The sequence below is a fragment of the Falco rusticolus genome, chromosome 4, assembly GCF_015220075.1.
Source record: "Falco rusticolus isolate bFalRus1 chromosome 4, bFalRus1.pri, whole genome shotgun sequence".
NCBI classification, from domain to species: domain Eukaryota; kingdom Metazoa; phylum Chordata; class Aves; order Falconiformes; family Falconidae; genus Falco; species Falco rusticolus.
The window spans coordinates 7,841,860-7,866,941 of NC_051190.1; the positions used below are offsets into that span (position 1 = coordinate 7,841,860).

General features: G+C 54.3%; 1 protein-coding gene across 2 annotated transcripts in view; it reads right to left on the reverse strand.

Moving 5' to 3' along the window:
* Nucleotides 1–25,082, reverse strand: part of TEX264 (testis expressed 264, ER-phagy receptor) — a 40,791-nt gene that overhangs the window by 2,472 nt on the left and 13,237 nt on the right. For both annotated transcript variants that reach the window (XM_037386316.1, XM_037386317.1), the window contains one exon: nt 5,494–5,665. In XM_037386316.1, the coding sequence (XP_037242213.1) occupies nt 5,494–5,665 (172 nt within the window). The remainder of the gene's footprint in view (nt 1–5,493; nt 5,666–25,082) is intronic.

Consider the following 25,082-nt stretch of genomic DNA (forward strand, 5'->3'; position numbering starts at 1 on the left):
TGGCACCATCCCACGGTCCTGCCGGCTGAGTGACGGCTGTTCAATGAGGACCGAGCAGCAGCAGCAGGATGAGGAGCAGCCGGGAAAGACCCACAGATACAGCATACTCACCGCTTCATCCCACCTGGATAGTGCATTGGCTTCATCCTGCCCAGCAGGCGCCTGGGGAGGAGCCTGAGCCTCCACCCTCCTGCCTCAGCCATAGCATGTAAACCCTTTGGCTGGCACTAGCCAAGCCCTGGGCCACCACCCAAGCAATGCCTGGTGACCCACCCATGAAAAGGAGAAAAGAACCATCGCCTGCTGACACGCATTGCCTTTGCCGTAGCATCAGAGAGCACCTCGACATGGAAACTACATTTACTCTAAGTTAAAAAGGATGTTCTGCACACTGCCAGCAAGGCACTTGCTGAAGGGGACAGCAGCCACTGAGCGGGTGGCAGAAAAATGGGAGATACTGTCCTACCTGGGAGGACCTTGGCAGGGCAGTGGGTCAGCAGGGAGCCTCTGGGAAGATGGAGAACTGCGGGGGATGGAAGGGAGTGCACGGCCCCCAACCCCTGAAACCAGCTAAGGGTTTGCAAGGTCTCTAGTAAACATCTAAAAAAAAAATAAAAATTCAATTTGGCCAAATTGTTAGCCTGAGGTGACATGACACGTTCCCACCATGGCTTCACGACAGCTCATATCATTCATGGTCACTCATGTCCCTCTGAAACCAAGACAAGAGTGGTGCTGACCCCCAACCCATGCCCTGCCCTGCAGCACCCCTCCTGTGTCACCCCAGGAGCCATCACATAACCCCACGCCACAAAGCAAAGTGGCTCCTGAGGAGAGGAGCAGCAGCAGCTCAGGAAGGGAAGACAGGGATGAAGTTGACCTACACGCTGTTCTGAGCTGCCACAGTGGGAAAGCACCGCTGTCTCACCCCTGCAGCCACCCCCACCCCACCCCCTTGCTCCAAGGGCCACAATAGAGGCCCGTTTCCTTTCGGTCAGGCACTTTTTCACTGCTCTGTCACTTCTGATCGTGTTTGAGCAGCCACAGCTGGCAAATGTGCCCATTTCAGCAGCCTCACTCTCCTCCGCACAGGACAAGGCTGGCTCTGGTGTGGCCACCCAGCCAGACCAGGAAGGGACGAAGGTGGCTGCTGCTGGGGACAGTGCGGGGCCAGCTCTGGCAGGGTATGTGGCTGGAACCCCCAGCTGTCCCAGTACAGCCTGGAGAGGCCAGGCAGGGAGTGTGGCAGGAGTCCAAGAGGGTAACCAAAGCCTCATCGGAAGGTGCCCTGTGGGAGAGCAGGGGTTCAGCTCTCACCTTGTGGGCACAGAGGTTTCCAGCAGCCCTCACACCCACCTCTCCATCCTGCCCCAGGCACCTTGCTTGGTCCCCCAGCAAGCCGCTACCCATCCCCTGCATCCCACTTCCCTGCACCAGGAGCCAGCCCAGCACCTGGATCCAGCACGGCTTTTCTTCTGGCATGCAGCGAGGTGCCAGCCATCCTGTGGAGCCCCACCTCCCCCTCTGCTCCCCCAAGGATTGTGTAGCCATCCCACCGCACCTTCACTCAGCAGGATCACGGAACCCAGGAAGTTTTAATGGGAAAAAGAGGCACAGCTTGGGATGAAGCCCCACCAGGGTGTCGAGGTGCCCCCCAAAGGCCAGGGCCACCTAGGAAGAAGGGAAGCCAAGCAGCTAACACCAAGAGAGCAGCCGGGGATGGGTGCGACGGGAACCACTCGCCCCACACTGCTAATGAGCCTGGTGGGGAGCCAGCCCCCCCAGGGCAGCTCAGCCCTGTGCCACCCTGGGTGCTGGCACTCAGGCAGACCAGCAGGAAGGCATAGAGGATTCTCGGGATGTACAGACATGGCTCTTCAGAGGATGGAAACAAGTGGGGATGTGGCAGAGCACATCAGGGAAAGTGCACTGTGGCACTGGGGCTCAGCAGGGGATGCCATCAGTCGCACCCAGACGCTGCTGGACAGACTCAGCTCCAGGAAAATGAACACCTGAGACTCCAGGCAGGGCCACGTGCTTAGAAACCATCTGTGTTCATGCCAGTAAGCCCATGTCAAGAGGCTGCTTTTGTTTGCTTTCACCTTCCATGCGCCACAGCAGGGTCATGCTGGAGAGCACGCCGCTGAGCGCAAGCCGGGAGCAAGGGCCTGCTGAGCACCGTGCTGATGCCAAAGCCCCGGAAAATAATTAAGTACAAAACAACTAATCGTGATTGACATTGGCCCCCTGGAGACCTGTCAGCTGCCTTCCAAAAATGTTTCCCGTCTTTCTGATGACCCTGATGATGGCGAAGAAAGGACAGAATTGGTGCGGAGGCAGCTGCAGCCCCCGGCCCCTTCCTTGCGTGCCAAGTGTGTCCGTCCTCAGCAGAGCTGCCAGTACCCTGCTCTGTGCAGAGCAGCAGCAGCAAGTAGAGACCCTGGACCATGTCCTGCAGCCTTTGTGGCCGCTGGCTTCGTTTTGAGCTGCAGGCACCCAGCACCTTGCAGGGTGAGCTCAGGAGTAAGGACAGCAGATGACAGCCTAAATGGAGAGATGCACTCCAAGGTCAGGAGGCTCAAGAAAACAAATCCAGTCTTTTCTTACACATGCAAGTTGCTTGGCACTGCCTGGCACCAGCCACAACAACAGGCAAGGAGAAACGGCAGTGCCTTCCGCTGGGAACTCCTGAAGTCTTTAATTTGAGGAAAGCGTAATACAGCTGCTGGCAGGGAGTTTTGTGAGCTGTGACTGAAATGTTCTGCATCCACACAGAGCATTACTAAATATGATGCTCGCTCTGAAATCGCACGCTCAGTGCTGTTATTTCAGTATTTTGTGACGAGGGGGAAGAGCGGGCTTCATCTGCTGCCACATCAGGACTGACAGCCCAAGGCTGCCATGCGTACAACATCCTCAGCTGCCTCAGGGAGAGGAAATGTGGCTCAGCACCTCCCCAGTCCCCTGCTCACCTGGTGAGGCAGCAGCTCAGGCACAGCCAGAGGAGCCGAGCGCCACTGGCAAGGACCACCACCTTCCCAGGAGCATCCCAGCACTACCTGAGCCTCCATCGAGGCAGGACCACTTGAAGCACTGGCAGAGCTGAGGTGGATCAAGAAACAACCCAAGAGGAGACTGCGCTTAAAAGCAAACGGGGACATTGTTGTGCCCACCCTCCAGCCAGCAGAGGAAAGCCTGAAAGTTGTCACAGAGACCCTGGGATCTGCTGGGTCATGAAGACCTTTTGGCCATCATGCTTGTTGAAGGGCCTGTGGCTAAGCTGAACTTGGTCTTTGAGTGGCTCCCCCAGGAATAAAGGAGTAAAAAAGATGGGAAAAGAGACTGGGGCTTTCTCATCCTCCAACTCAGAGGTGGTTGCACAGATCCCACGACAGAAAACACTTGGGAAGGGAGGACCAGTCTGAATCGATTAAGGTGTCTCTTTCAAGGCACCTCCAGTGAGCAGCTGGGCAGAGGCGAGATCTGCCAGCTGCCCCCACCCCAGTGGGATCTCCTCTCACACCAGCTCAGAAAAGCCACGCAGGACTTCAGCAAATGAGACCAGCTGCCCCCTCCCACCTTGCCTCCTGACTTTGACCCCACTGCTGAACGAGGGGCAGCCTGATGGCCACCCGGTGGCTGGGGCAGCACCACTGCCAACAAACAGCCCCCGAGTCCCTGGTGTCAGCAGGCCATCGGTGGTGTGACCAGGATGCTCACTGGGCACTGTTTTCCTCTGCAGAAGCCCAGGACCTCGTCACGCGGTACCACTCTCCCCAGCTGACACAGCAGGTGTGCCAGCCCAAGACACTGCAACATCACAGGGACACAGGAGATCACAGGGACCTCCAAGACCCTCAGGCAGGAGCAGCACAAGGAACCTGAAGGCTCGCCACATTCTTGGTCCTCTCTGACAGCTGAAGCAAGAGTGCGACACCCCAGCAGACCTGGTTCTGCTCCTGTGCCCAGCAGTGACAGCGATCACAGCGCAACATCCAAACTCAACTCTCCAGTCTCCAAGGCAAGGCCAACCTCTTACAGCTATTATTATTTTAAGATGTGTTGTGCAGACTCAGCAGATGACACCACATCAGATTGTGCCAACAAAAGCTCATCTGTGTGACTGGGTGGGGAAGGATGGTGGAGGAGCTGGCCCAGAGCTGCTGCCAGGGAGCCAGGCCTGGGGTCTCCCACAAGAGAAAGTCTGAGTGCTGTTTAAAACTGGGAAGCCCTTCTTCCAGCAGGGCAGGGGACTTCCCCAGCTGGCAGTGGCATCGCAGGGAAGACGCTGAGACAGCCGGGGCACAGGGCAGCGGCTGCACTGAGCATCCCCTGGCTGTGCTATGGGACTGTGCACCCCCTGAGCGGTGCAGAAAGGAGCACACACAGCTGCTGAAGCCACTGACCTGAAGCAGCTTTCACTCACAGGGGTCCTGCTGTCCCTTTCTGAAACCAAGCAGCAACCACAGGAAGGTGCCAGAGCAAGAGGGCTGTGGGGTGCCTCTGGCCACCCTGGGCCAGTGCCCAAAGCAGCCACCCCACCACAAGGCAGACAAAAAGGCAAAAAGCTGAGTGAGCACTGTGAAGACACGGGACCTCAAAGCACTGGGAAACTGCCCCAATTAGACTCTTCATTGCAGCGCTAAATGGACAGAGCTCCCAGAAAGCAATTCCCAGGCTTGTTTTTACGCCACACACGATTAAGAATTAAAGCAACCCAAACCTGAAGACGTGTTAAAACAAATGACCAAGAACCCCAGGAGGTGAGGAGAGCCGTCATGGTTTTTTTCATGCCCGTTACACAAGCATGGGCAACCCACAGGGCAGGAGAAGGCAGCTGCCCCGGCCAGCAGCTGCCTCGGGCACACCATCCAGTGCCCGGGAATGCTTGGCTAGCCGGCTCCCACATCTCACAGACATGTGAGCACGTGGGCCGGTGACAGCAACTAGCATTTTGGGTTACTATAGCACTGCTGTTCTGCGCCTACAGCCATTGTGGTCCTTTCCTGTATGAATACATCCAGGCTCCAACAGATCTTGCTGAGCAGATGCTATTGGGCAACTCCACCACCAGCTACTGCAACCTGGTATTTAAGCTCTTTGCAATCCCAATATGTAACAGATGAAGATGAGATCAAGAAAGATGTATATGACAAGGAGAAAAACAAGCCCAGATGCAACCAAAAGCTGTGAGATTCAGCTCTGCTTTGACAACAGTGGACCAGTGACTCAGTGGCAGCTTGGCCCTTGCCCCGATGACACAGAGGTGTCCTGGTTCTCCCCAAGATGCAGCGTGACACCCCAGGGACAAGATTCTATCTTAGCCTGACATGAGAGGAAGAGGTGTGCTGATACTCAGTGGCTGAGCACCAGGTGGGCGCAGGTCAGCCCCCCTCTGCCTGCCCGGGTGGCAGCACTGGGGACACCAGGACCCCCACCTTTGGGAGGGCTGATGACAATCAAAGATGGAGCCCATGTGCAAGCCACGGATACCTGTGATGTCTGTCTGGGCATCCTCAGCCTCAGCTGCAGCAGCCCTGCTCTTCCTCTCCAATTCTTTCATTTCAGGCACGTAGAAGTCCCCTTGGCGGGCGAGAGGACACACAAAGTAGATGCGATCCTCCTTGTAGATCTCGATCCGGGGATGGGCACACAGCTTCCTTTCCTGAAAAGCAGTAGACGACCACAGGTCAGGGATATATGGCCTATAAGCCCCTGCCTCCCGCCCTGGCAGCGCACCCCGCCTCCACCCATGGACCTGCCAGCCTGACAGCATCACAGACCGACCCACTTTGCCCACAGACACAGTGGAGCGGGAGGTCCCATCCCGAAACCACCGTGCTGCTTCCCCTGTCACAACAGCCCCCACATGCCAGGGCTGGCGGTTGCGGCCTCGGGGATCACAGCTGGCGGGGCTCAAGGAGAAGGTCCCGAAGTCCCAGGGAGGCTCAGCTACCCCAGCTCAGCCTTAGTTTTGGTGAGCTCATTTTGGGCTGGAGCAAGGGGTTGCAGGGAGCCCAGCAGCTGCTTTGAACACACTTGCCAAGTCGCCAGTCCCTCCTGGCAGCATGGCCCCACAAGCAGGCGTAGCACTTCTCTGCTAATTAATATAATCCAGAGCTGACAGCTCAAGCAGCTCCTTTCAGAATGGCAAGGGCAGGGGGAGTGGGAGATGAATCCCTGGCATTTCAGGCAACTCCTCCTCCTCCTCTTCCTCGCCTCACCTCCCCCCAGCAGCACACTTCAGGACCTCAGCCCTCAGCTGCCATGGGCCCATGATGGGGGTATGTCCCCCCCAAGCTGCATGGTCCACGCCAAGCCAGGGCTGCAGGGATCCTCGGGGTGTCAGGGGCCAGGCCGAGGAGCAGCTGGACCCCTCTTGCCACCCCCTCCTCGCCTGCCCACCAGCTGCTTGCTGGCAGAGGGGGCGGCTGATTACAATCTGGGTGAGAAGGGAGAGCGTCTCTTTAGCAGATTTTCTTTTTCTTTCTTTCCCCTTTTCAAATCACTGTCAGCTTTTATTTAATTCCACAACCACCCCAGTTATCCTCCTCCTCCTCCTTGCCCTGACTATTCTCCTCTTCCTCCCTGACCCACTGATCCTCCTTTTCCTCCCTGCCTCAACTATCCTCATCCTCCTCCCTGCCACATTGCTCTTGGCATGGCTTGCCTGGACATCCTCTGACAGGGTCCGTATTCCTCCAGGGCTCTCCAAAGCCAGGGCTGGCCCCTCTCCAAGGACAAGCTCTATGGACACATCAATTCTGACCTTACAAAATTCATTCCTGACCCCCTTCACCCCTGAGGATGGACCAAGCTGATTTCATATCATTTATTTCCCAGCGAAATGCCAGCACTGGGCAGAATCCACAACCGACAGGAGATAACACTGACCCTCTCCCTGGCGCTGGCAGCAAGGCCACCTGGAGAGCCACCTCCGTGCTGTCAGGATGCTGCGCAAGCAAGACAGAGAGAAAACCTCACGTAAGCTGTTTCCAGGTCTGTTTTCCTGGGGAAGCCTGCAGGAGCTGGTTCTGAGAGCCTCAATTTACCCAGTGGCACCACAGTGGCAGAAACACAAACCCCAGCTTTACCTGTCCCATCCCAACACCTTCAAGCCTGAATTTTGGCAGAGTCCCTCCTCCAGCTGAGAAGGAGCCACATTCATGAGCCCAGTGTCACATGGACATGCAGGGACGCAGGCGGGCTTCTAAGGCGCTTGGAGCCCGGAGTTCCCACTCACAGGCAGGTGAAACACTAACACACGCAGATCAAAACCGTATTAAATAAAAACAAGCCAGGCTGTTTTTAGCTGCAGAGCAGAGGCGGCTCATATCACTCCTGCTTTTTCAGCAACAGCACAGACAAGAACCCTCCCCACTGCTCTGCCCCTTGCTCTACCAACCACAAGCCTATCAGCCAATCTTCAGCTTGGTTTGTTATTTTAGGTTACTGCAACACATACCAGAGACGGGTATCTCCAAAATTCACAGGTTTTTTGGATGCATCCAGCTGGCCCTCCACCACTTAATGCAGATGGGGACAACTCAGAGGATCTTAAATCAAAGAGACCTTCACTAAATTTATACAAGGCATCTAAACAGTCTTAAAACATCAGGGCTCTGATCCGGTCTCCAAGACCTTCCAAGCTGACTTCCCAAAACTGACTCTGGGATTCATAAAGAGTGGATCGGAGATGTACCCTCTCCCTACAATTTATCTAGGTTGCTACAACTCCCCTTCCAGCTACACAGACATCATAGTGACTCCCCCAAAGTACAAACAACACCCCCTGCACGCACACAAAAAGGGTGAATTATGGCTTTTTAAGGAATAAACCCACACATTTGTATGAAGAACAAGGTCCAGGACTGTCTCATGAGCCACATGCTGCTTCAGACTCAAGGATCATCCTATAAGAGAGAGGAGGATGTTGCACCCTGCCAGGGTGGGAGGCAGTTTTGTCTCCCTGAAGCCAGGAGCACCCAGGTGCCCTGCAGTCAAAGCCCATGGCTGTGGACCAGGTTGGTGGGTCAGTGCTGAAGTGGCTGGACACTCACTGCCAACACCTGCCTCGCTATGGACAGCTACAAGGATGCTTAATACTTCCTTCCAATTCTTCCAGGGTTTTCCCCAAAAGCCAATGGAGGGAAACAGAGCCTGGTGGTCCTAATTTATGCCTGTACAAATCAAGGTGGGAGCTAGGCCTCTGCTTCTGTGCTTCTTCCTGGAGCAACCCAGCTCCTGGCAGGGCTGCTGCAGAGCTCAGCACCAGCAGCCAGGCTCAGGAGAGGACAACATCCCCAAGAAGGTGCAGGGAGGTGGCAGCTGGAAATTCTGTCCTATCCAGGCTGGGACCAAAGGGATGAGGCTGCATAGAGACTTGAGGAAAGGGCAGAGGCAATGAGGTGGGAAGCCACAACAACAGAAATGGATGAGGGGATCATCCAAAAAAAATGGATAAGGGGATCATCCAAAGGGATGCAAAGGAGATCGCCCTCGTAATCATCCCAAAGAAGATCAGGAGCCTGGCAGATGCCAGGCAAGCACAAGCAGAGGTGCAGCAAAGTGCAACCAAGAGGTGGGTTTCAGCACAGGACAGAGTGGCTTAGGATTATCACAGCAAAGAGGAAGGTTGTAACGCTGCTGCAAGGGAAAGAACCCGGAGAGATTGGAGAGCAGAGTCCAAATGCAAAGGCATAAGCAGAGAGCAGATTAGCAAAAGCTCAACAACATGGCAAAACAACAGAGACACTCAACAGGCAATAATACACTCTGCAGCTGAGGAGGAAGCCCCTTGCTAACTGCAGCTAAGCCAACAGATGGAGCAGCAAGGCGGACGTGGAGCTTGCAAGGCAGAGCCCTCCAGTCAAATCAAATGCAGTCTCACATGGGCGGAGGAGCTCAGCAAGAGGTGAACAGTGGGACGCTGACAGTGTCAGGGCCAGGCTTCTGGCTAGGACAGCAGGACCCAGTAACTAGGGCAGGGAAAGGGATTCATCCCTTCACAAGGTCATGCTGTGCCACCTCCCTTCTCAGCCTCTGCCAGGAGCTCGCCCTTCCTACAACCAGCAAAGATGGAGGCAGTAGCACAGCGTGCAAGGCTCTACTGGGCACCTGAAGTATGGGATCCATACAGCCAAGCTGCATATACACAGCAAAGACCGATGCATCCAGAGCCTTCCAGTTCAGTCCCGACATGCAAGGCAGCTCTGGCATGCTCCTCCTATGTCAAGACCCACTGCTTCCCATGAAGCCAACTCATCTGAGGGCCATGGTGGGGTGTTGCTCACCATCCTCCTGGGAACAAAGTTTTTTGTAGGGGAAGACTCTTGCACTCCTTTTTCCCAGGTGAAATAGCACCTCACCCAATCTTTACCCCTGGGCTGCTTCCAAATGACCCACCACCCTCTGACTCCCTGTAGGACCTTCTCCAGGTTGGCCTTGTCCCTCTAGGAATGGAGCATCCCCCAGCCTCATGCATCAGAAAAGACAGACAAGGATTATGCACCAAACCACATTCCAACCAGAGCATCAACACCACCCTCACTGCCATCAGCTTCCCCTCACCCATGCTGCTGGTGACTGGGCCGCTCCAGTTAGTGCCAGTAGGTCAGCTAGCACCTGGCAGAGCGCAGGGGACCCCCAGGGGACCCACCAGCCCTGTCCCTGCATGCCAGCACCTCCTGCCTGCTCAGGCAACACAAGTCCCTCCCCCCATGTCTTGCTTCCATCCAGAGGCATCCATCTTCTCCTCCTGGTGAAGCGATCGGACGCTTCGGTCCCAGGGATTTTAAAGAAACAACAAACAAAACCAAATGGAGCCAAAGGGCCCTAAAATCAGTTGCTAAAATTAAGAGCTGAAACTGAGCCACCAGCTAGGACTGAAGGGAGCGCACTGTGTGCCACATCCTCCTCACTTCCACACACGCTCCACACTCAGTGTGTCATCCCCGCTTATCTTAGACACCATGGGCACTAGGTAGTGCAGAAAGGCTTTGCAATTCAGTTTGCACAGCACCCAGCACCCTTTGGCACTCTCCCAGTTCAGTCAGGGGGGACAGATTCCTTGCTGGGCCATGCCACTGTCCCAGACCCAGACTGGGAATATCCCTTGTTTCTGTTTCTCCTTGCCCAGACAGCAGCTTGAAGTTAAACACCACTTCAGTTCCAAGTCTAAGCTGACGAGAGCAAAAAAAACCCCAAAAGCACCCCTTCCTCCCTGGGCTTCAAACTTGACTTCAATGTACCGTTGCAGCCCAGAAAGCCAAGCATCTTCTGGACTGCACTACAAGCAGCGTGGCCACCAGGTTGTAGGAGGGGACACTGCACCTCTGCTCTGCTCTTGTGAGACCCCATCTGGAGCATTGCCTCCAGCTCTGGGGTCCCCAGCACAAGACAGTCATGGACCTGTCAGAGCGGGTCCAGAAAAGGCCATGGAAGCAGTGTAAGGGCTGGAACACCTCTGCTATGGAGAAAGGGTGAGAGATGGGGCTGTTCAGCCTGGAGAAGAAAAGGATCCAGGGAGACCTTATCACAGCCTCAATGTATAAAGGGGGCTTGTAAGAAAGATGGAGAAAGACTTTTTACCAGGGCCTGTAGTGACAGGACAAGGGACAATGGTTTTAAATTGAAAGCAGGCAGGTTTAGGTCAGGCATAAGGAAGAAACACCTTGTGATGAGGGTGGTGAGACACTGGCACAGGGTGCTCAGAGCAGCTGTGGATGCCCCATCCCCGGTCAGTCTGGATGGGGCTGGGAGTGACCTGGTCTAGGGGAAGGTGTCAGACTGTACGACCTTTGAAGCTCCCTTCCAACCCAAACCCTTCCATGATTCTGGTCCTCCCTACCAAGCTGCAGTCTGACCACAAGAGACGGGGATGAAGCCTGGGTGCCTGGGGCTGCCTGCTGAGGGGCAGGCGTCAGGCAGGGGACTGGGGAGGAACCATTGGCCCAAGAGATGGTTTGGGCAGAAGGGAGGACAAGTTGCTGGAGGAAGAGGCAGCCAGACATACTTCACATCAGTAATACCTCAAGCATCAAGGAAACCCCAACATCTCGGCTTGCAGCTCCAGCAGGGTGCACATGGAGCCGGCAGGTCCTGCCTCCCAGCATGGCCAGCACCCAGAGCCAGCTCCAGCACACGGCACAGCTGCGAACACCAGGCTGCTGGGCTGCGAACCAGCTGCTGCTTCCCAGCCTGGAGAAACTCACATTTCAGAGGTGGTGAGACTGCTCCCACACACGTGCACTTTACTTTCAAATCCTCCGGGCTGCGAGGTGTTTCAGAAACAGAAGGTGATATTACTGCAATCAAGAAAAGGCCGTTTCCATCAGCCAGCAGGAAAAAAAAGAGCGGCATCAGCAGCGCTACAGTGGTGGAAAACAAAGTCTCACCAAAGGATGGCAAATCCTCCAGCTAGCAAAATACAGTACCTGGCAATCAGCACCTGCCGTGCCCACCAGCACCCCTCCCTGCCCTCCACACCAGCACGCTTCCCCCCACTTCCCACAGCAAGCCCCAGTCCTGCCCACCACCGGGATATGGCCCTGCCGGTACAGGCAGCGCACGGCTTCGGGACAGGTGGGTGAAAACCAGCCCCCGAGATCCTCTCCGCAGCAGCAAGAGGGAGAGCATTTGGACTGTGGGAGCTGCAAAACGCCAGGCTCGATAACTGGGAGAGTTTTTCATTTTCACCTTGCTGAAGGCAGCCCGCCATGCAATTTACACCTTGCCTGCCTGCCTGCGCTTCCCAGGGCCGAATCACCCGGCTGCTCCCACCTCAGCGGAGCCGCGGGAGCTGCAAAGCGGCAGCTGTCAGGCACAGCCAAACTGAGAGGCGGGGGAACGAGCCTGGGTGGGTTGATGGGTACGGGAAGTCCCAGCACCCTGAGGGGGGCTGATGGGGACCAGGCACAGGCTCCTAGGTCACTGCAGGAGGCTGCTGCAAGTCACAAACGTGATTCTCCTCTCTGGGATGGAGATTCCCTCCCATCCCTCAGCAAAAGGGAGTAAGCTCCAGCCCTGCCTTGCTGCAAGTACAGGCACACTCCGGACCTCCTCCCCTTCCAGCACCCATTTGAGCTGCAAGAGAAATCCTGCAGCACATCCAGGCGCATCCCCCATCCTCAGAGATGAGCCGAGCAGCAAGTCCCAGTGAGATTTACTTTCAGAAAGCAGCCACTGGCAGCCAGAACCCCCAGTGTGGGGGAATAACAAGCCCTGGACACGGCTGCCAGCCTGGAGACACTCAGGTATGTTAATCCATGTGTTTCCAGGGACTTACTTTACTGCCCCAGCTACAGGAACGTCACCTGCAAAATAAGGAGCAGATGGTGCAAACACACAATTCACGGGGCTTGGGTCCCCCCTGGTGTCACGGTTATTTGGTAGTAATTAGTCCTTGAGCAAAGAGTTTCAGAAGTGAAGCAAACTTTTGCATTAAAAAAAATTAATCTTCCTGAAAACTCAGTGCTTTCCAAGTTCCCAGGTTCTGCCTTGCTCCCGTACTCGCCATGGGTAAGAGAAGCCAGCTGGGGACACTGTTCTCACCAGCTTCCTAGAACTCCACTATATGTTATCACATCTTCCTCCTACCTGACCCCAACTGCACCCCTTCCTCTGCTCCTCCTTCCCCAACACCGCCCCACACAAGCTCTCTGAAGCAGACTTTGGCTTTAGCCACTCTGAAAGCTCAAACCCTGGATTTCCATTATAAGACAAGAAATCCACATAAATCCACATAATCTCTCCTCCCCTGAGGAACCAGTCACGGGTTCTTACTCCTGTCCCTAGGAACTCCATCACTATGGGAATATGTGGGTCAACAGCCACACACAAAAGGAGGAAGACGAGACTGCGGGAGAGGAGGACCACAGCTGGAGAGGGCTGCCTCTGCTTCAGAGTGTGGGTCTCTGGGGACCAACGCTTTCCTTCCAGCCCTCAGAGGATGCTTCTTCAGCATTAATCACAAAGCTGAAGAGGTTGATGCAATGATCTCTGCCATCACGGATGACTGGAGTGATGCTAAATTGCTTTGCCTGCTCTGTTGCCTCGGCAAGGCTGCCAGGAGCAGCAGCTGTGGCAATTTCTCTGCCTCTTGTTAAGGTAGGGCCTTTCTTCTCCTGCCCATCCCGCCTTGGCCAGGCGGCCCACCACACTGCAGCCTCCCACCCTGCTTGGGGCATCGTGCAGGTAAAAAGAGCCTTTTTGAAACACGGATATTTTTTAGGCTGCTCACAGGGAGAGTAAGCTCTAACCTATGGTACAACCCCCCTGCCCTGAGATACCCAACAACAGGTTGTTCCTTGTGGTGAGAGATCATCTTCCATGGCAAACTCATAGCTGAGAGACTGGAGGGCTCCTCATCCAGGTGGACATTCCCAACACACCTTGATGACTTTTATCTCCTGGGCCACCACTCGCTTCTGTACTTGCCCTTCTGCAACAGGGATGTCCAGTGGAGGCTTGTCATTCCCGGCCTTCCCACACATGTCCTCACCTGTAATAGGTCCCGTGATGAAAACCTTGCACAGCAAAACCAAAGCAACAGAGACGGAGCAGGAGTGCCTGGTGCCCACAGCACATGGGAGCTCTCGGTCTCCTAAGAACACACCACCACCACCAAGTCTGAGTCCTTTCCTCTTGTTCCTTGGCTCCCCAAGCCATCTTCCTGGGATCACAGGCACCTCCAGCTGCTCTTCCACAGCTTGTTTTACCAGGACAAACTCAGGACATGTGTCACAGTAATGCCCCCAGGAAGAAAGTGGCGCAGTGGAATAAATGCCCCCCCATCACTTCCTACCTCCTTGAACAACCTTGTCTTTCTGCAACGCCCCCGGCTCCCAGGCTTCATGGAATGTATTTCATGATGAGCTAAGCTCAGCCTCACACCATCCCTTCACAGCTGAAAGCTGAAAAGGGAAGCTGAAGAACCTAACCTTGCTGAACTTGCACAGATAAAGCCACCAGCAGCCTGAAGCAAAATCCGGATGCAACCACCTGATTCCCCAGCAAAATAGTCCTTCCCTCCCCACTAACAGGGACTTAATGTCAGGCTCATCGGCCTCACATAGAAGGCAAGGAAGGCCACCAAAGTGGAAGATCGAGTGGGTTTCAGCCTGGTTCACTGATGAGGAATGGGTAAGATGATCACAACATCCATCAGCGTATCACCAGTACAGCACATTGGCAAATCTGATGGCAGAAAGTCAGTTTGCAGGACACTATGATCTTCCAAGCTATCAGCTAAGTGCAATCAACAGTGGAGAAATACTGTCTGACCTGCTCAGGGAGGCCCAGGCTTGCCTCCAGTGACAGAGATCCCTCTCGGGCTCTCCACTGCAGGACACTCACCCATGGGCCACAGCTCCCTGTTGGTTCACTGCTCCTCCTGTTCCTGCTTCTCCTTCCCTTGCACTGGGGAAAGACATCCCCATGTTTTAAAAGCCAGTCGGAGTCCAGGACAAGCGCCTTTCTGATTTTTTAGAAGTGAACAAGAAACATTTCCCTGCAGGCTTCAAGGAAAGCCACCTTCAAACCTCCACGTCCAAGAGCTTGCACCTCTACCCCATAAAGCTGGCAATCCTGCGAGGCAAAGGGCAAAGAGCCAGCAATGCTGGCGAGCCCCAGTGTGATGACAGCTCCCACCAGTGAGCTCAGCTAACGAAGCCCCCAGAGCCTCCAGCCACCACACGCTGCCAGCGGTAACGATTCGCCTGAGGAAATCCCCAGTGCAAACAAACAGCGCTGGCGGGCAGAAAGCAAAAGGCAAAAAGCCGGCAGGCTGCCTGCAATGCAGGAGGAGGTAGAAACGCAGGCAGAGGCAAGGAGGGGGTAAGGGAGGCAAACAAGCGGCACCAGGCATATTCATCAGGGCCCTTAGGACAGCTCCCGACATCCTCGAGCCAGGACACGACGTTTTGGCAGCTGCATGTGCTGACCGACCTCTCCAGCTGCCCTGCTCAGAGTGGGCATGGGGAGGCCAGGTGGGTCTGGGTCCCTGCCTTTTCTCTGCAACTCTCACCTCCTCCTCGGCCCACCCCAGACCCTGGTGCAGGGTCCCAGGAGACTCATTACCTCAGTCTAGAGAGGAAAGCGCCTGCTGAGCACACTGCCGCAGTGTGCTGGGGTGTGCGGGGAGGCAATGGCTGGAAGTGCCAGCAGGGATGCAAGCTGAGCACCTCCAAAGCCAGGTTCTTCTGCTGGTAACAGAGGCAGCAGGAAAAGGGAGCAGCTGCTTTCAGTGACCTTTGCAGTCTGGCAACTGCTCCTCCACCAGCACAGGATTGTGAGTTTGACCACGCAGATCAATCACAAGATAAAATTGAAGCAAGTTAGGCGAGGACAGAGCCCAGCCTGCCTCTGCCCTTCCACGAGCCTGCAGCTTTCCAGGTCCTATACACTACCAGAAGTGCTGCATGAGCCAGGAACGCTCCAGATATGCGCCATGCCACTCAGCTTTCCAGGTCTTTCCCTGCCAGGGAGCCACCTCTCTGTCTTCACCACTGCTCTGCTCCCCTGGGTACCCCAAATCACAAACAGCCCTGCATAATGTTATCAACAGCAGCATATCAGCCAACACTGCAGCCACCAGAGCTGCCCCAGTGCCCCCTGAGACCCAGAGGACACTCTGCTTCTTCCCAGCACCGTGGTGTTCCTCCCTCAAGCTCTGGGTATGTGGAGGATGGGGAGGATTTCAGGGAAGCACCTCTGCACCTCCAACCCCACCTGCCCTTCCCAGGCAGCTGCAGCTCATCACGGGCAGGGAGCAGACTGCTCTGCACCGCTGCAGCCCTGTCCCAGGAAGGCTGCTAGGCCTCGGTTAGCAAGAGAAGAGGGGCTGGGATGCTGGTCCTGTGCCCCATGGCACAGCATAAAGCCCGAGCTGAGCCGATGCTACGGGTGCCATAGTAGCTCCTGCCAGGAGACACAGGTTTGCAGGGGAACTGGTGGGAGAGGCAGGCAAGGGCCTCTCGGGAAGGCAGGAACTGAGCAAGGGAGGGACAAGTGAACACGGCACCTAGAGATGCATGTGAGAGGAGGAGGATGCAAGAACAGGAGCCGATGGCTGTGCTCCTCCACTGTGAGCCCACTGCATCAGGCAGCTCCTGCAGCCATAGCAGCAGCTTCTGCTTTGCTCATCCCCTGAACTGCTCAGCAGAGAAGTACCAGAGCAAGTCGTTCTCTGACACTGACCTCTCGATAAGCTTTTGCCAACTCATGGTCTGGTTGCTGTACCGCTGGGCAGACGTTACCCCAAGCTGTGAATCCGCACAGCGTGAAAAGAAAAGCAGCTGGCCACAGCAGATGATAGATATCTACCTTTCTGCATGTCAAGGAGCTGCCATCAGCTCCCGGCAGAAATAAAACTCAGAGGAGCATCTGAGATTACTGGCCATCCAGTAGCAGTGAGAAGACACCAGTGTACACAGTGGGAACGAGGCCACAGTTTCCCTCCCTCCAGCCTTCCTGGGCTGCCTTACAACCCCACGGAGCGGGAACAGAGCCTGTCAGCAAAAGCATGAAGCTGGCAGGCAGCTGCGGACAGGCCCACTCTGTGAACAGCCACAGTGCATCCTCTCTGTCCCCACTGAGCCAGGACAACCCTTCAGGTTTCATCTGAAAGGCAACAGCCCTGAGCCGTGCTGGGACAGGGACTCCCAGACTGACTGCTCTCCCTGCTGCCTTAAAGGTCTGTCCTTGACCTTCAAACAGCACTCCTGCCTCAGAATCCACCCTGCAGAGCTGCAAAGGTAAGGGAAACGGACACTGTAACAGCTTTAAATACACCAGGAGATATTCTGGTTGGTAGTATGTGGAAGGGGGGAACAGCAGCAAAAGTTTCCAGGGGTCCTGCAACACAAACATGAGCGCATGCACAAGCTACCACTGTGAGAAGCAGCCAGAGTCACGGATGCAGAGCCGTTACTAACCTGCTCTCCCTGCTGCACTTAGTTCCCTCACCCCCCTTCATCCCTGCAGGGTTGTTATAATTCCTCATATTAGCAGAAGATGAACAGGTAAAGCAATCCATCTGTGGAGTGAACACCCAGCAGTCATCGGACAAGCAGCCAAAAAAAAAACCCAAAAAAACACCCCAATTATTCCATAGTGCCAGAAACTCCCAGGCATCCTTCCACTCCCTCAGACACTTTGAAATGTAAAGCTGCACCACTCTATCATTTAATTTAGAGCTCAGCCTCAGACAGACAGAGCCTCGCTGAGCTTTAGGAGGAACGCAGCCATGCAAAATGCAGATGTGCAAAATCCAGATGTCAGTGGTCTGGAAGACAAGCACACTCCAAGCCCCACCAGTGACTCCATTTCGTGGCCCCAGCCTCTCCGTTTTGCCATCCCAGTGCCAGAGGTGGCTGGCTGCGAGTCCTTCCCCTCTCAGCGCTGGCTCAGGACTCCTGGCTCTCAGAGCAGCTAGCAGCCAGCACTCCTCACACGCTGCCTTGGTGCAAGCTGGAGTAGAGCTCAGGCTCTCTGCTGCAGCTGAGCTGCTTTCACAATCCTGAAAGCCTCTGAAAGCATTCCACAGTTCCCTCTCTGCACACAGGCTATGGGATCCATATTTTGAACCTCCCTACTAGGTAAGCTTTAGAGAAAGTGGACATGGTGGCCACAGGAATTTGATCCTGTCCCAAAAGCTGCACCTAGGCTCTGCTCCAAGTCAGCACAGAAACCTCTTCCTAGTTTCTCTCTGCTACCCAGGAGGAGAGGTGACTCTCCATCATCACCTCCCCTCTTAGGCAGGTTTGTTCCTCTCCTCTGTGCTGGAAGCACATCCTTTTTTGCATTACAGCCCCAGCCCTCCTACCAGCCCTGGCAGGGCAGAGGCACCCTATCTACGGGAGAAAAGATCTCAAACGCACGCAGCAGAAATGCATCAGCTCAAGGCAAGCATAAGCCTCCACCTCCTCACACTCACCAGGACATCAAAGATGCCAGGAAAGACAAATGTCGGGTGGACTGGGGACAAGGAAAGGGGATGCTGCCTCAGCACACCCACTGGTCCACCAGGCCCCGACCCACTCCTGATGGTAACAGGCACCTTCGGTCACTTACCAATGCCAGGCACTGCACCAGATCCTGGCAGAAGTCAGCTCAAGGGTGGCAGAGGACAAGTACCGACTCACCCTTGAGCCAGTCCCCAGGGAGCCGCTGCCTCCTCTGCCTGCTGTGGTCTGACAGCAGGGCAACGAACGCTTTTTCTTGCTCCTATGTGACTGGACAAAGAGGAGAGGTGCCAGATGAATACCCACTCAGCCCGCTGGCCACAAAGGTGAAGAGGCTCACCACAGCTTGCTGCTAGCCCAGGATGGAGCTGGAGGAAGCGGCGCAGGAAGCCTGGACATCCCTGCCAGGCTGCAAACCTCCATCAGCTGCCTTGGGGCAGTTTTAACCCGGAGTCATCCCTGCCAGCTCCAGGCACAGCTGCTGGAGTTACAAACTACCAATATTTCTATTGAAGGCTCCAATTTTCTCCCATTTGGCTGAAGCAGAGAGGCTCAAATAAGCTGCCACATGCTGGAAAAGGAATGAGACAAAAGGAACCCTGGAGCTGAGGGCTCCCAGATACTCTCAAAAGCCTGCAAGCCAAGAGTTAAGCACAGTTTGACCTTCCTCTTTCAAGGAGCTCACAGACCAGGCTGCAAGCTGCTCCGGAGCCCTGCCATGGCAGAGGCAGCTGGAGACCACAAAGATGAACTTGGTCCTTGCAAATCTGGAGGAGTTCAAAAGGGCCAGGATTTGGCAGCATGATTTTCCGCAGCCTTGTCAGGACAACCAGAATTCAGCACTGTGTGTTTGCTCATCAAAGCAGGACAGGATGTACTGGTCGTACATAGGTCTGCAACAAATCATTGCATCTCTCTGTACCCTGCACCCACCCCGCAAAGGCTGTGGGTCCCTGTGGATGCAGGCAGAGTGATGGCCACCAGGCAACAGCATAAACAGAGGAAAAGCACTTGATGAGCCTGTGAAAGACTCCCCAAGATGTGAGGGGCTCCGTAGACATCCATACCTACCATGGTCATGAGGACTAGCAGCTCAGGACACCCCCAGCCTGCTGCCTCTGCCCAAGGCCACCAGCGCTCAGCAGCATCAACTCAAATAGCATTTGAAGGGCAGTGGCTGCTGCAAGCAGGGACAACAGGGGGTTTGTGTACATATATCTCTCTATCTCTGTGTGTGTGTATATATATATCTCCCTGTCAAAAGACAAGACCCCAAGAGACTTTCAGCGTGACTCTCTGCTTTGGAGCAAACAGCTGGGTTTGGCTGCCTCGCCAGTGCTCCAGCCACAGATGCAGCCCCAAAGCCCATCCCTCGCCTATGGCACATAAGCTCTCAGCACAGGAAGGAGCAAGAACTGATTTTGTTGTTTCATCCCTGTGATCTGATCACCACCCAACCTTGCAACTCATCCATCCATGTTTTGATTCAGTGCACAAGAGAAATGTTTTCATTCTCCTGCCCTCCCCAAAGCAGCACCTTTCCTACCATTTTATACCTAACTAGAATCAGAAAAGTGCAAGTTAGTCATAGCACAATGGTCCCTTTTCTGAAGGTAAAAATGCCACTGCTTTCAAATGTATTATCTCCCTGCTCTACAGGTTTCAAAGCGGGAGCTTCACAGCCAGGGAAACTGGGCCAACAGCGTTTGCTGGAAAAGAGCCGCATTTTTAAGAAGCTGTTTCGCATTTGATCAGGTTCATTTTCCCATTTCTCAAGCCTGGCACAGCTGGCAAGGTCTGGCTCGAAGGGCTACAGGGAAGAACAAGCCCGGAAAAAAAATCATTAGGACCCTGCTAAAATAACTGCAGAAAGGCAGATCAATCTTATCCTCAAATTAATTGACTAGCTGGCAAGGAGGGAAGACCCTAAGGTTTGGGACTGTGTCGCTGCTTGAGAGCTGGACCCATCTCCAATGCCTGACAAAGAAAACCTTTTGAACCAACTGCATCCTCTGGGATTCTCTATAAATATATCTGGGGAGAGCACATGTACAGATTGAGCCGATAAAGAGATGTGACAGAAAAGCACTGTAGTATTTAACTCTCCCTCCTTGCCCAAGGCAAACCATTTCAGTTCCTCTCTCCCTTGGACAGCCATATGAAATATCCCCGGCTTCCTCCATGATCATTAGTCGTTGCTGCAAAGGCAAGGGGGGAAGCAAATCTTTGTCTGAGCAGATGCATCCCTGTGACAATTTTGCAAGGCTGGGTAAATAGTTACGAGGCTGCGAGCCCCAGCTTTCCCAAGCAGTGCTGGCAGAGCAAGGTGACTTCCCGCTCCCCCCCAGGATGAAAATGCCCCCCAGCAGGACCACCAGCTGACAGGCAGCACTGGGCCAGGCTTTTGGCTGTCAGATAATCAGGGATGTCCACACAGTTTAGCATGCATGGCAAGGCAGGCACTTGAAGTTTGCTCTCCTCCCAGGAGCTGCCTTTAGAAATGCTCCTGGGAGAGGAGCTGGGACGGTAATAGGATCAAAATGCTGGATGTCACAGGAAAGCACCCATGGTGGCAGAGACCTGGAGCTGAGCTGTCAGCTGGAACAGTTTCCCTAGGGATGTGGTAGAGTCCCCGTTGGCAGAATCTTTCAAGATGCTATCAGGTGCTATATAACTCATCCAGGCTCCCTTTTCCATAAAAGACTGGATCAGACCACCTTTCCAGGACCCTTCCAAACTGGGCCGTTCCCATTCTGTAATCTATCAGAACTGGGAAGGCCACAGTGGCCAGGAGCCTGTGTCCCACGCCAGCTGCTTCCCTGAGACCAGGACTCCTCTGCCTGCTGCTGGGGCAGAAGCTTGTACAAAGTCAACAAGCAGCTGAGGAAAAACCAGGTGATTCCACACATGAGACAAGCTGCAGAGGCAGGGAAGGAGCCTTTGTAACTACTGAAGCTCAAAGCTGGTCAGAAAACCTCTTTTCTGCTCAAAGGAGTGGTGCTGCCAGAGCTGTGGTTTTACACCTGCCCCCATGCAACTGAAGAGCAGAGCTGAAATAGAAGCCAGGCACTTGCAAGAAGAATGGCACTTGCGAGCACAAAGCAGCAAAGCAGCAGGTATGGCATGAGCACGCGCTGAGCAATCAGCACACGCACCAACCGGCACACACTGGCATGCCTGGCACAAGTTGGCACTGAACATGAAGCACGGCCAGTGCTAAGTCACTGCTCGCCTGCCTGCAAGGACCAGGGAAAAACTGACAGCAGATGAGTAGAGGCCTGGGGCTGCCAAATTCCTCTGGAGAAGTGGGAAAGCAGGGATGCCTGCTGCGAGTGGCAGGAGACGTGACGCAGAGCCCCGGATCCCCATATGTTCCATTATCGACACAGGAGGAGCACGTTTCCCTGCAGACACAGGTTAAACGAACCAGCTCCACTGCATGAGCTGACCCCAGTCCAAAGGTTCCTACAGTGTTAAATGACATTGCCCACCAAATATCCCTGCCACCTGGCTCAGCTCCCAGCCTGACCTCGTGGGCATCCCGCCCTCCCCTACCTGCTCCCCCACACAGAGCTGAAGGTTAGGTCACTTGCACTTGCAAGACTAAAACTTTTTTGGAGGGTTTTGTCACAAAAAATATTTAATAAAAAGTCACAGCGAACGCACAAACTGATGTGATGTGACATGCAGCTGGGGGTTGCCAACCAGCAACGAGCAGGCAGCCTTGCTGGAGAGAGACCACTGAAAACCAGCTGTCAGTGCAAGTCAGTGGGAGATGAATGTGCCCGTGCAGGCACCAAGCCTGTGCAGAGTCACCTCGGGGTCCCTCTCTGGTGCCTGCAGTTGCATGTGACTGCAGAATTGCAGTGCCCACCCCTCACCTGCTCCGCTTGCCCAGTCCAAGATCAAGAGCTTCACTGGCTCCTGGCACAGAGCACATATCAGCCAAGGGTGTCCTCCAGCACTCCTGGCCCAGCTGCTCCGGCACTCATCCTCAGCATCAGCTAGGCTGGTGGGGAACCAGGGATGGGTAGGGAGAGACTTGCAGCTCACCAGGACTCCCATCCTTAAACTGTCATCACCTAAAATAAGGCAAATATCTCATCTATACATCACCTCTTTTGCCAGCAGCAAACAGGGTGCATAATGCCTAGGTGAGAGGAGGGAACGTGATGGACTCATTGTGCACCACCACACGCCCCAACACCCAGCAGTCCCCAGGTAACCAGAAACACTCACCCAAAGCCATCTCTGACATTGCCCTCTTCTGCTTTCCCTTCTCCTCCTGTGGCCATGAGCAGTGGCAGAAGACCTTAGCAGCACGTGGTAGGTTGGATGCAACATCCCCCGTGTCTCTGTTTCCCTGGCTGCAGGGAGATGCTGCCAGCATCAGGCTGTGTTCCACTGCCCTTTGCGGGAGCAGACTGCAAACACCCAACACATCCCCAAGCCTAATGGGGTTCCTAAAGGAGAAGAGAGACTCAATCCACTATGTAGCACTTGTGGATATGAGTGACAGGCAATGAAGATAACACCATTGAGGGCTTCCTTAGTAATAGGATAAACCAAGCCAGAACAGCATTTGAGTTGGAGTTTGTTTCTAAGAGGGGAAAGTAAGTAGGATGGGTAGTTTCTTCCCCTCGTTTCCAAACCCCACTGCTGGCTGGCTATCATCAGTGGGGCAAAACCAGGGAGGTGGCTTGTCAACAATCCCCCACTCTGAATCAGATCATTACACTGAGGTTAAAGAACAACAAAAGCAAAAAAAATCTGGAAAGGAAAAAAACTCCTACCTTCCACAGGAGCTTGTCTGCACCATCCACCCTGAGCATCCACACTTCCCTGGGGTTTCCCATCATGAGCCATCCCCCCACCCTAACCATGTACCACCCACTGGAGATGCACTGGTCTGCGGCTACACTCACACTGGAGGTATCTGAGCGACAACTGCTGGGGACAGCCCCAACCTGCTGCTGCGGCCCCGAGGTACACAACTGGTGGGCAGTGGTTGCTAGCGACATCTGTCTGCAGTGCACAAGCCACGTGTGACCTGACCTACAGCCCAGCCTGGGACTGATGCAGACACACGCAAGGGCTCCCAAAACACTTCCCCCAGACTCTGTATCCTTACTCCAAGCCTCTGCCAGCCCAGGGCCCAGCAGCCTGTCACACTGTCAGCTCTGGCCTCATCTCTGCCATCAATATGAGTATGACACGTCAAATCCTGTATGACTCTCAAGGATTTCTTTCCCCCCCTCACTTTTATTTGATGTGTGAGGATCGCTTAACAGCAGCATCAAATAACCTCCTGTCTTCCTGGGAACTCTACAGACCTATATTCAAGTGCATGTGGGCTTAAACTGAAGGTCATCCCACCTAGCCAGACGGCTGAGGCACCACCTCTCTCCCCAGCACCCCAAACCTCGCTCAAATCTGCAAACTGATACCCACAGTCACCCTGGGCATGGGAAAAGGGAAGGAGGAGGATGGAGAGCTCCACCTCCCAGAAAGCCACAGGCATATTCTGCAGGGTGACCCACTGATGCAGGGATGCAGAAGGTTATCTGGAAGAGCCCTTCCAGACCCACATCATGAGACAGTGAGGGCAGCAAAGTCCTAGGTTGGTAGTGGTAAGTTCTGGATTAAAGGTATCCCACTCCTCATCCTCTTTGGGGAGATGGATATGCAACTTTGAGTGGCCTTGGCTCAGTAAGGGCTCCACCTTGGGCAGTGGTCTTCAGCCCATGGTCCCCAGAGCTCGCAGAAGACCAAAGGAGTTCATGAGGATAAGCAAAGCTATAGTTGAGGAACAGCACCGGCTGGGCACCTGCACTACTTCCTAGAGCCCCGGAGGAAAACCTTGGGTGGGAGCTGACCGACTGGAGCTGCTGCTGAGATCAGGTCTCATGTACACACAGACTGCAGCCCAGACCACTTGCACATAGCAAGCTGGTATTTAAAAAGGCTTCATTCACAGAGCCCAAACTAAACTAAATCAGCCAGGATCAGCCAACACCGCAATAATTAAGCCCCCTTTGCAAACATTTTACCAGCTGCCAACCCCTGACCCCAGGCCCCCGATACAGCCAAGCAAAAAGGTCACTCCATGGTTTCACCTTTAAAACACAAACCATCTGGGATGAGAAGACAGCTCCACAGACCTTCATTTATGACAACCGGGAGAAAACCAACATCAACAGATCTGAGTAAAGCCAGCAGCTATGGCAGTGTGGTCAGAGGAGCAGGAAAGGCAAGACAAGGTGCAGCCATACTCACAAGGGCAGTGGGTACCAAGACTTAGTTGCCACAAATGACCACGCGTAGGTTCCCAGTCCCGTACAGACAGAAAGCCACTCACATTAAGAAGCCATTTGGGGTGCTGTGTAGGGGAGAGGAGTCTGAAGGATAGCACGGATCCTGGACACGTCAGCTGGGGGAAACCTCAGTGGTGCCACAGAGAAGGGAGGAGCATTCAGCAAGTACTTCTGCAATGCATTTAGGACAAAGCCAAACAACATGGGCAGAGGATGAAGGTGAAATTACTTGCTCTTCCATGCAAAGATATAACACACAGCTCGCAGGTACAGATAACATACATCTAAACCCAGATAACATACATTTAAACGATGCTGAAGTCTCAGCTGGCAAGCTGTCCACATGTCAAAGGGTTATCTCTAGCCACCTGGACATGCTAGAAAGTCCCAGGAGAGACAACAGCCTGCACCTGCCAATATTCCAATGGGTAAATAGCCGACTCAGGCAAGCACAGGCTGGTCAGGCAAAGACTGAGCCAAGGCAAAAGAAAAAAAAAAAAAAGTATGGCTGCAACTGGACCAGATCACCAGAAAGCAAAGGAAACCAGCATAATTAATGTCAACCAACACACATTCACAGCTGCTAGATCCTGTTGGCAAATGCGATTTATTTTTGTGGGGATTGTGGGCCTGACTGATAAATAAACCAGCACTCGTGCCATTCATTCAAACTCTGAGAAGACGCAGGATTTGGTACCATTTCCCGTTTTTAATCAAGAAACTACAACTACATCAAAGGACAGTGGCACATGTTTGAAGTCACTGTTAGCTGGCTCAGAATAAACCCATGACCGGGGGGTCTGTG